An 11,896-nucleotide genomic window follows, 5' to 3' on the forward strand; every position below is an offset into this window, starting at 1 on the left:
TTGGTCGAAACCTTGATACAAATTTAAATAAGCCTATAGGTATATGCACCTTTACTGGCGATGATGTGTCACTCTACAATAATATTAACTACTTTGTCTTTATGTTAAGAAAAATAAATAACAATAATAATAATAACAAATAAAGGTTGTGCCCCATTGGTATTAACTACTATCTTATGATCAGAGATGGACAGGAGTTGGATGTTAATTTCTGACAAATTTAGTCAGCCATATGTAGATGGGGTGAACTCATTCATTGAATTTGCAAAGGCTCATTTGGGTGAGGCTAGGGAGGTTAAGTGCCCATGCATCAATTGTTGTAACTTTTATAACCAGGAGTATGATATTGTGAAGGCTCATTTGCTCATAAGTGGGATGATAGTATCATACACCACTTGGTTAGAACATTGTGAACTTCCAGAACACAATAACCTTAATGAAAGCAATGGTGAATATGATGAGGATCAAGATGAATATGATGAACTGATAGAGGACTATCAGAGAGGGAATTGTCACACCTCGTATTTTATTACTCGGATAGCATTACCAATATTCATTAATGAAGTCTATCTACAAATGACAATTCATCATTTGATGAAATGATGAATAATTAAATATACATATTCCCTCTCGTTATACAACAAAGACATTTACATACAAATAAAAGAAATACCCTAAGGCTTGTAATAAATAAGAGAGTGTTGCCCTTTACAAAGCATAGAACTCAACCAAAGAAACAATTAAAAAAGCACTACGACTCATCACCACTTTATAACCATGCCAAGTTGTTTGATCCTCAAATCCGAAAACATTCTTTGTACACATGTACAGTTAGGGGGTGAGCAACCACTAGCTCACCAAACAATCCCATATTATAACATTAGAAGATATGCGGGTACAAAATACTCATACATATACGTGAAATCATATCATGTCAAAACCATATGATTTTATTACATAACCTCTTAAATCTAATTTATCTTAATTAACCATAACTAATTAACTTAAATAAATAAGCATGCCTCAATAGCAACATGACTTCCCTTTCAATTTATTCAATTACCCCATTATCAATTGAATCAAATAATTAAACAATTCATAATGACATCTAACAAAGCATCAAATACATTTTATACAATCTTATGAGATGAATGCATATGACATGTCATGTTCAAAATATTTTTCTCATTTTTTGAAAATCTTGTGTATAATGTCAATTTGAAAACACATTAATCTAACAATTTCAATAAAATTCCAAGTTGGTAAATACGACTCAAGTAATTCCTAGGCTGATGTCTGCAAGTAGGCATATCGAGCACTACCAAATCCTCACTTTACCGGTCTCTCACCGAAGGCACGTGGTACCTCAACCGTGCGTGTTTTTGGTCTTTCATCATGGATACTTAGACCAACTTAAACCAATATCAAACTACACCCCCTTATTCGGACTTACCAACGCATTTACCCAAAACAAATCCAAATGATCTTGTTTCACAAAAACAATTACTTTCTCAAAACAATAGTTTTCAATTGCAATTCGAAATCCATGATAACAATGAAATGAAATGGCAATGCAATATGTAACAATGCATTAGAATAATTACAATTTCAATTCCACCACACAATGTTCCATTGTGATCAATTTCTATTTCTCTATCAATGTAATACCATGATACAATCTCAAGAAATAATATAATAATGTCAATGTTCATGTATTTACCACATGTAAATCGACAACTTCCAACTTCTTTTCAAGACAATTCAACAACATTCTTTATACACAACAAACTTCCAAAATCAAACATTTTCCTATCTTTCCAAGAATCTCTTTTAAATACCAGCATGGAAATCCTCTACCGGTTACCAAAACCAAAACTTTTAAACGATAGGTTCATCATTAGCAAAAACATATAACACCATGGCGGGTTCAGGTTTCATCAATTTCTAACTCACATACTTTATCAATGAAATGTAATTACAATCTTTCCAAAGCTCATCCCCATCCCAAACATTAAATAGAATCAAATTCTCATTTTTGTCATGCAAGTGAAATTTCGAGATTTGCAAGTTCAATCATAATTCTCAATAAGCATAAGTGAATATCCCAACACTTAATCAATTATACCAAAATCTTCTCTTGACGATAATTATGAAATAAAACACGAGTGTTCACTTTCCAATTATCAACATCTACCCCATCAAATTAAACCAAGGAAAAATAATAAATAAATAAAATTTTTGATAACTCATTTTTGCTTTAATCCAGTTCATCCATTTTGCTCCAAACGAGCTAAAATCACATTCTATTTTTTTCTTGTCAAAAACCGCCAAACAATTCAAATATGTCATAAAAATTTTGAAGTATGAAATTATTATTATAACATTACTTAACTAGTAAAACTAGGAACCCAATACCATACCACATCAACTTAATCTCGCTTATTTCTTCAAACCTCATACTTGGTCAACTTCGTCACTTTTAATCTCATAATATTAAAGTAAGAAATTAAACCCAATAACACCCCTTTAATTACAAAGGATTTAAAATATTAACCAAACTAATTTAATTCATCAAATTAGTAAGTTCATTATATTCACCATCTTCCAAATTAATAACACCAAACTTAATCTCACATGTCTCATCCCTCAAATATAACCATATTTCAACATAACCATTTTTCATGCCAAGCTACTTAAAGAGGTAATATTTTTCCCAAATTCTCTACCAGTAACAATTTCACAATTTTTTCTAAAATTATCTAACCAACATGATATTTACATAAAAAGTTATGAAATATGCCCAAGAGTAACATTTTCAAGGTTATGAGTTCGACAGTCCACATTTCACATTTTTATTTTCACAAAAAAAAAAAGCTTGCCGAAGGGCATTGTTTGAATCATTTTGAGGAGCAATTGATGATTTGCATTGAGTCGACGAGGGCGTCGACAACTCGAGTGGAGGAGGAAGTCACGATGCGACAACCCACTGTGAGTTTGCTCAGAGGAGCTTGAGTTTGCTCGGAGGAGCATTGGCAGAGAGGCCATTCGAGAAGAGGGCTCAGAGGGGCATTGCTCGGAGGAGCATTGGCAGAGAGACCATTTTGAGTTAGCTCAGAGGAGCCTGAGTTTAGAGGAACATCGTCTACAGGAGTCAGCTCAGAGGAGCTTGAGTCAGCTCAGAGGAGCTTGAGTTTGCTCGGAGGAGCTTGAGTTTGTTCGGAGGAGCATTGGTAGAGGCTATTTGAGAAGAGGGCTTGGCATTTCAAGAGTATTGGCAAAGGGCAGAGTTTAGAGACGCTCAGAGGAGCTTTGGCAGAGGCCATTTGAGAGAAGTCACCAGCAGAGGGTGCAACCAGCAGAGGGTGCAACAGGTGGAGTGCAGTTCAGCTGGGTTTGAGTAGAGAACAATGAGGGGAGCTTGGCTAAGAGAGTTAGACGTTGAAGGTAGGCCATCAACACAGAGGTGTTGGACTCATCAGAGGAGCCGGTACACGCACTGCAGCATCAGCTTTGTGCTACATCAACGAGGACGTTGATGGTTGAAGTGGAGGAGAGTGTCACGGGTTGCCTTGCAAGGCCAACTCCGTGACGTTTCGCTCGCGGTGGTGTGGCCATTTGAGTGCTCAAGAGTGGCCATTGGAAGTGCCCCAACGTGGCCTAACATTGGCCCCAAGTAGCCCAAGGCATGTATGCCACCAATAGCCAACACAAGACAAAGCCACAGCCCATATAAGTCATTATGACTCCTCAGACATGTATGATGTTTCCTCCTGCCAGATGAAAAAGGGCTTAACAAGCTACTATAAGGGGGTATGGTATGCTGCCTACCAACCTCCCCGTCCAAACTGGACTTGAAGTGAGCAACCTTGGGGCAACTCAAGGGCGGGCTGTAGGCATCCAGAGGGGTGTCTAGAGTCTCCATGTGGGTTTGGGAGCCCCGTGGACGGTGCGAAGATGTAGGCACTGCGCGTCTCTCCTGAGTGAGAGGTCCACTACGTTGTTTCCATTATGCCACGCAATATGGTATCTTTGGGACTCGTTTTGGACCGAATGGGCTATCGAGGCACCACTAGAGGCCTCGTGTGCCAACTCTAGTGCTTGGTTTGGGTTCGACCTTGCACGAGGGGATCCCGTGGCTTAAGCTAAGCGGTTGGAAGGCGACGCCGCATATGTGGGCTATCAAATGAAGGCATCAAGCTATGCAACGACTACGTCCATTGAGGGACTACATTATGCTACGAGCAAGCTACGGATTGAGACGTCGCCTTACTCATGCTACACGTTGGTGCAACGCTAAGGTGCGCAATGGCCTTAGGCGGAATCTAGCACGCGTGTTGGCACGAGGACTACGCCATGGGCACGAGATTGGCCCTCGGTGGCTTGTGGGCTTCGCATGACCAAGTGGCCACCCAATATGCATCTATTGAGGCATGCTTGACCCAGTGACACTTTGAGATGCTGCTAAAGACCCAACATGCAACGTTGGCTTGTCGGCTAAGTTGAGGACCTTCGCTAGCACATTATTGTGTAGCTAGGCACCTTGATGACATAAACCGAAGTTGGGCGAGCACCTTGCTTGAAGTAAGCTTGGCGCTATGAAGCGACTTATGCCGTGCTTGGTGCACTTGAGGCGTCAGGCCTACTTGTGGCATCCGGGTGAAGACGGAGCTTCCATGTGGAGTTGTTTTGCTTGACAAAGTATTGGGACCTAATGTTCAAACGGGTAAGATCATCAACACTCGATTTGTCAACGAGCAATGGCGGGCTTAAACTTGGTGGAGTTTGAGCGCCACACAGGCAAAAATTGATCCGCTGCGCCTCTAAAGGAGTCGGCCTGTGACAGTTGGTATCAGAGCTAGATCACTCATTTTGGGTGAGTTCGATCTAGAGCGGACATGCAGCTACTTTGTGATATCATTCTTCCGTGGACCTCGATGCAGCTGTTTGAAGGAGTAGGCATGAAACTCATCCTGGGGGACGTGCTTGACATCCTAGACTCTAAACAAGACCGCCGTTGGTTTTCTGGTCAGGTTTGAACTGTGGGAGCTGATTGGTGATGTCTTGGGGTATCCATGCTTATTGTGCTATTCTTCATCGATGCCTTGAACGCAGCAACCGTTCTCGAGGGTGCGAATTGAGCAGCATTGTGGCATCTAGTGTTTCCTTGCTAACTTGGTGTTTCCCTCCCGCTTTGTGGACTTGGTGAGCATTTCTACACTGTGGGCACACTGTGGCGCGAGTAAGCTACATTTGTGGACGAGTTGCTTCCTAACCAGCAGGGTTGGCATGATTTTGTTACTTTGTTAGCTACATGGGGATCTCTACTACAGTTTGGACTTGTGGAATGCTTGTATCAGATTGTGGGCATGTGATCTTCAGCTATTGAGCCTTAGAGACGGATTTTCGTTGGCAGCCGTGCACGTGCTATGGCATTATCACTGGTTTGCTTCAGGGGGCCTATGTTTCGACCGTTCGGGGTGGCATCTGCAACTTGTGCTTGTCAGTGGTTTTGCATCTTCAGACGCATGGTTGTTGACTCTTAGAGGGTTTGTTCGGAAAAATTTCAAGATAAAATTTGAGTTCTTGACTCCCGTGTGCAGAGGCACCGAGTGTACATGCTTGCTAGAGAGCGGGGTGATGGATGAAATCATCGTTGTTGGAGGACAACCATGTAGCGGGATTGCAAAGTCAAGACATGAGTTTGGTGCCAGGATCAGCGCACCGTTTTGAGCAGCTTTGTTGAAATGGCTCGTTTTGTGGGTGGCAGGAGTGGCGAGCCTTTGAAAGGCGAAATCATTGAGCTTGATCGAGATAGCTGACTCGAGTGAAGGCAGTGGCCGAGATACTGGGCAGCATGAGTTAAATTCTAGCCAGAAGACATAAGTCCAGACAGAGGGCTTGCCAGAGGGCACGAGCATGAGATTCAGCCAGTAGGCTACACTTTGCCAGAGGGCACGAGTTGAGCAAAGCCAATGGGCTTCATTTCAGCCAGAGGGCTACACTTCTATAAGAGCATTGAAGTTTTGGGTTATACGTAAATATCCAGCCAGAGGGTTACCCATTGCCAGAGGGCACGAGTTTGAGTTCAGCCAGAGGGCTTCATCTTGCTAGAGAGCATGAGAAAATTTAGGCTTGCAAAGAATGCATTAGCCAGAGGGCTACAACTTGCTAGAGAGCAACAGCCACGAGGGCTTCAGAATTTGAGTTTGCACAGAAGGCATTAGCCAGAGGGCTACAACTTGCCAGAGGGCTTCAGCTAAAAGTGCTTCGAAGTTTGAGTTTGCCAGAGGGCAACAGCCAAGAGGGCTTCAGAGCATCTCCAATGCACTAGGCATATAATACTTGTTAGTTAAAATGCCTAGTGTGATTCACTTTTTTCAATTCCAATGCACTAGGCATATGATTAGGCATTTTGCCTCAACTCATATTCACTAGCTACATGTAGCTAGCCTTCAATGCTAGGCAAAATGTATTCAATCATTAGGATCATTTCCCTCCATCTTTGTTGTTGACGTGGCATTCTATAAAATTAATAATATTTGGATAAATAGCTAAAATAAAGAGCATGGTTGGAGTAAAAACATAAAACAGTCAATAGGCAAAATAAAATATATACTTTATAGTAACATTTAGATAGGTAAAATGCCTACTACCAATGCACTAAGCATATAATACTTGTTAGTTAAAATGCCTAGTGTGATTCACTTTTTTCAATTCCAATGCACTAGGCATATGATTAGGCATTTTGGCTCAACTCATATTCACTAGCTACATGTAGCTAGCCTTCAACGCTAGGCAAAATGTATTCAATCATTAGGACCATTTCCCTCCATCTTTGTTGTTGACGTGGCATTCTATAAAATTAATAGTATTTGGATAAATAGCTAAAATAAAGAGCATGGTTAAAACAGTTGATAGGCAAAATAAAATAAAGAGCATGGTTAAAACAGTTGATAGGCAAAATAAAATGCCTACTACCGTTGGAGATGCTCTAAATCATCAACATATCATCTTTCATAAAATATCATCAATATAACATTTTTAGAATTTTTAATCCCAAAACAACTCTATAATTCCAACTTAAGCATTTACTTAATATTCATCAACATTAATCAATGATGAAAAAAAATATTTCAACTTTATATTACTCAAAATAAATTTTCTAATCATAATATGATGTAGACACAACCTATACAACTTTTAATTTTATTTTTTGGATTTTTTTTACAAAATTACCAACACAAGATGATTTCCCCAAATCAAGTTCAAAATAACAATATTTTTAACATTTCACATAATTTTTCTACCAAAAATTAACCAAACAAAAATATGAGAAATACATATATACAAAGTTTCCTATAATGATATGTTTTCTCAAAATATCCCTAACATAGCTTTAATGTAATAATATGAAGAAGGTGCCTCAAATATGAACACAAGCAAATCCGAAAATGCAAACATTACCCGATCATGAATCCGAGACCACCATTCCGAAGATCACGACGAGCTCTTCAACTATCATTTACAAAACTTTTGCAAAATCTCACTTTAAGCACTCCCATTTGAAGTTCAAAGGTTGAGCCAACGATGGAGAAATAAAGAGAGAGAGAGAGAGAGAGAGAGAGAGAGAGAGAGAGAGAGAGAGAACCCTCTATCAGCAAAAAAAAAATTGAAATGGAAGGGAAGAAGGACGGGACAAGAAAGGGGGAGCAGCCCACGTGGGTTGCCTTCCTAAGGCTCCTCACTCAATCCAACACCAAAAATTAATATAAAATACATTATAAAATATCTCAAAATTTTGTAAGATAAATTATAAGAATAATATAATTTTTTCTCATCACAAAACATAATATTCTTATACACCATAAAATGTAATCTTTTGCTCACTATAAAATATACACCCATGTTATTCACTATAAGATTATATAATTTTTCACCATATGGTACACACCATAAAACCAATTATCAAATATTTATTATAGTTGTATATAATAAATAATAACAACTCCCAATGTGGTTACTACCAATCACATAATTAAAAGGGTCAAACAGTTAAACATGAGTCATTAAACAAACTTAAATTAAATTAAATCTAAATTATGGATCTTGAATTAAATTCCCACCCATAAGCTAAACATCACCCAATTACATATCAAAGTAGACCCAACAAACTAGTCTCAAGTCTTGGTCCAAACACACAAAACTCATTTTCAATTTCTGTTATAAATTAAACTGAACACCAATCAGTCTGTGAATTTTCATAAAATAAATACTCACCATTAAATTCTGAAATTTTTATCCAACATGCTAGACTCTTATAAGAACAACATAATAAAAATTTCATATTTTCTTAGTTCAAAAATTATATTTAAAAAAAATTATTATTACAAAATTGAACCATTTCCGCGCATAACTTTACACAACACTCCAATCCAATTATTACTCAATTAATTTATGTACTGACTATTTAAAAAAAAAATTGGGTCATTACAGGAATTGTAGGGAGGGTGATACTCTAGAAAGAGAGGATGTACGCAACTTGCATAAATTCTTAGATGCATTCCAATGTCGCTTGTACCCAGGTTACAAAAACTCAGATACTTTGTTATCATTCATTATTCAGATGCTACATGTGAAGGTAGAAAATAGATGGAGCAATAAGTCTTTTGACAAGGTTTTGGAGATACAAGGCGATTCCTACCAGAAGGCCACGTGGTGCCAGGGTCAATTTATGAGTGCAAGAAGTTACTACATGACTTGGGCTTAGGATACGAGCTCATTGATGCATGTAAACGTGATTGTGTACTATTCTAGACGGAGAATGCTCACTTGGAAAAATGTCCCACATGTCGAGCATCTAGGTATAGAGTAAATGATAGCAAGGGTAAGAAAATCCCTCACAAGATATTACGTTACTTCCCATTGATACCTAGGTTAAGAAGGAGTTGTGAGAGAATGGCGTGATAACTTACGATGCCACCACTGAATAGGCCTTCTGGATGCATGCAGCTGTAATGTGGACCATAAATGACTTCCCTGCATATGGTGACTTATCCAGATAGAGAGCTAAAGGTTATTTGGCTTGCCCTCGTTGTAATGATAATCCGTTATCACATGGGTTAATCAGTAAAATCGGGTGGGTGGGTCATCGAGCTTACTTGCCTGATAACCATCGTTGGAGGAAGGACAAGAATTTTGATGGTTTAAATAAGCTTAGGAAGAAATCCTTGGATTTACCGGTTGAAAAAGTAATAGCTCAATTGGATCAATTGAGGGAAGTCAATTTTGGAAAAGATCCTACCAATAAGAAAAGACCACGAGAATCTGAAGAATTGAATCGGACAAAGAAAAGCATAATGTGGAAGCTACCATATTGGAAGAAACTAAAGCTCCGACACAATCTTGATGTCATGCACATTGAGAAGAATATTTGTGAAAACTTTTATGGGATGATGTTGGCCATAGACGGGAAAAACAAGGACACATACAAAGCACATGATAATTTGCAAGAAATGGGCATAAGGTAAGAAATGCATCTACATAGGAAAGATAACGGATCCGTTGTCAAGCCTCGAGCAGTCTACACATTGGATGCTCGACAAATAGATGGTTTTTGTGAATTCTTGAAGTCTATTAGTTATCCAGGTGGCTATGCAACAACTCAAGATGTGTGACTTCTAAAAATGGAAGATTATTAGGCATGAAAAGCCATGATTGTCATGTCCTGCTTCAGTGGCTTCTTCCAATTGGCATGCATGGTTTTGTGAACAATGAGATCTCTACAGCACTATTTAAGTTGGGCAATTTCTTCCATGAACTATGCTCAAAAACATTAAGGCAGAGTGATTTGGAAAAAAATGGAGAAACAAATTGTGCTCATACTTTGCAAGTTGGAGAAAATTTTTCCTCCAGCTTTCTTTGATGTGATGGTCCATTTGGGTGTTCACTTGCCACATGAGGCCATGTTTGCTAGACCGGTGCAATATCGATGGATGTACCCAATCGAAAGATAATCATTATGATGAAGATGTTGAACAACATAGACAACCTGATGTTGATGTAGATCCTGATATAGATCTTGATATAGATTATGATATGTAGTGTTTGTTTTTTTATTATATGGACAAAGTGTTATAATTTTATAATAAATTGCTTGGTTTACATTTCATGGCATTGTTTTTCAAATTTCATAGCATTGTTTCACATTACATTTCATTTCATTTCATTTTATGCCATATCTATAGTTGTAAAGATGTCCACAAACGGTAAATTATTTTTGAATCCCAGCGGCTTGCTCTAGAAGATGACGAAATATGAGAAGAACAGAAAAAAACAATTCAAAAAAATAAAATCAAATTTGATGTTCTAGGGATAAAGACCCTCAAGAATTCAATGTTTGGTTCTATTCAAAAGGACAATAATAAAAGTTCTAGGGTGGGAAAGAGAGAGGTGGGTGAACGTGATAATGGCGAGGACTATCAACCACTTGATGATGATGAAGGACTGAGTTCTTCAAGTGATGATGACGAGCTATTTGATTCTCAAGTGATTGAGGTAATATATGTGTATAAAAAGTAATTTCTCTATTTTTTTTTTCACTTGTTATATTACTTGTGTTATGTCTAGTTATTTCAATTTTTTTTTTTTTTAAATAAGCATCTTTAAATTATTGAAAATGTGCTCACAATTCATTTTTATATTATGTCAGGATATTCATATGGGTCCCAGTAAGAAAAACAAGTAGGGCTGCAACTCGCCTAATAGCATCACAAACACATAGGGAAGAGAGAAGTACTCCTGATGAAGATACATTTACTCTTTCGAGACGACCTTTAGCAGCACAAGTTACTCATTCAGAGAGCACACCTGAGGTGTCGACCTAACCAATCCATCTTCCCGCCTTATATACTAGGCCTGATAAGCTCCCTACCTTAGCCACTCAACATGACCACCTTTTGAGCCCATGTACTGTCACTAATAGTGGAGGTGAGAAATAAATGACCACTTAAATGAAATGATAATTTCTTATCTCAATATTTATTTAGTGCATTCATGTTTTATGTCGACTAACTTGAATAAAATTTTGGTCATAATAGCATCAATTCCAGTTTTGGACAAGAAGCGTGTACGAGGACCAACTCGAGAAAAGAACACAGAGAAGTTTAGAAAGGAACGTGGTAATTGAATACCTGTTACACTTAACCGTTTGACTAAAGCAATAGAAGGGGATTACGCCACACCGTTCGTAGCTGCTCTTGGTCAACAAATTCGAGTTCATGCCCAAGTCCGAAATGATGGATGGATAGCCATTGAATTTGGGTTAATAGAGTCCATTGTTACAAGAGTTAGGGCAATTTGAATTATACGTATTATATATTCAACATGTTATTTATCTTAATCGCGATGATATATAAAATATATTGAATTTTATTGTTGCCAATTGCATCAAACTTTTGACTTTGGGGACTACAATAATGATGCGGATGTGAGATGTATTATTGATCAGAAGTGCCAAACTTTATACACTGAATGGAAAAGTAAATTACACATGCACGACAAATCCCTTAAAGAAGACAAAGTATCTGATCTCAAAAGTCATATATTATATCCTTGTACACAGGATGATTGGAAATGGATGGCTGACAATCTGTGGGAAACTGACAATTGGATGGTATTTATAAAAATATTTACTAAAATAATATCCTCCTTGTACATTAATTAATGTTACCTATTTTTGTTTTTATTTGTAGGAAAAGTCAAAGAATGCGATGAAAGTAAGAGGTTGTGTGAAGTATAATCATACGAGCAGCTCAAGATCATTCGCATTGTGAGCATTTATGCTTGTAAATGTAGATTTACAAATTTGAACATACTAAATTATAAATACATAATTATT

At 37.9% G+C, this 11,896-nt stretch overlaps 1 protein-coding gene across 1 annotated transcript; it reads left to right on the forward strand.

The window, feature by feature from the left end:
- The first annotated feature begins 186 nt into the window (after nucleotides 1-186).
- Nucleotides 187-10,101, forward strand: LOC145791497 (uncharacterized). Its single transcript, XM_082871852.1, has 5 exons — nucleotides 187-521; nucleotides 8,494-8,638; nucleotides 8,815-8,933; nucleotides 9,128-9,523; nucleotides 10,044-10,101. The coding sequence occupies exons 1-5, from the start codon at nucleotides 187-189 to the stop codon at nucleotides 10,099-10,101; spliced, it is 1,053 nt and encodes a 350-aa protein (XP_082727978.1).
- Nucleotides 10,102-11,896: the final 1,795 nt, after the last annotated feature.

The sequence above is a fragment of the Camellia sinensis genome, chromosome 5 (assembly GCF_055761805.1).
Source record: "Camellia sinensis isolate YWXY chromosome 5, ASM5576180v1, whole genome shotgun sequence".
NCBI lineage: Eukaryota > Viridiplantae > Streptophyta > Magnoliopsida > Ericales > Theaceae > Camellia > Camellia sinensis.

Excerpts from the sequence above, each read along its gene's own strand:
- LOC145791497 (XM_082871852.1), top strand. The coding sequence starts at position 187 with ATGGACAGGAGTTGGATGTTAATTTCTGACAAATTTAGTCAGCCATAT. Across the intron at positions 522-8,493 it reads AGAGGGAATTGTCACACCTC|GAATTGTAGGGAGGGTGATA; the intron begins GTATTTTATTAC and ends GGGTCATTACAG. Across the intron at positions 8,934-9,127 it reads TACTTCCCATTGATACCTAG|TAAAATCGGGTGGGTGGGTC; the intron begins GTTAAGAAGGAG and ends TGGGTTAATCAG.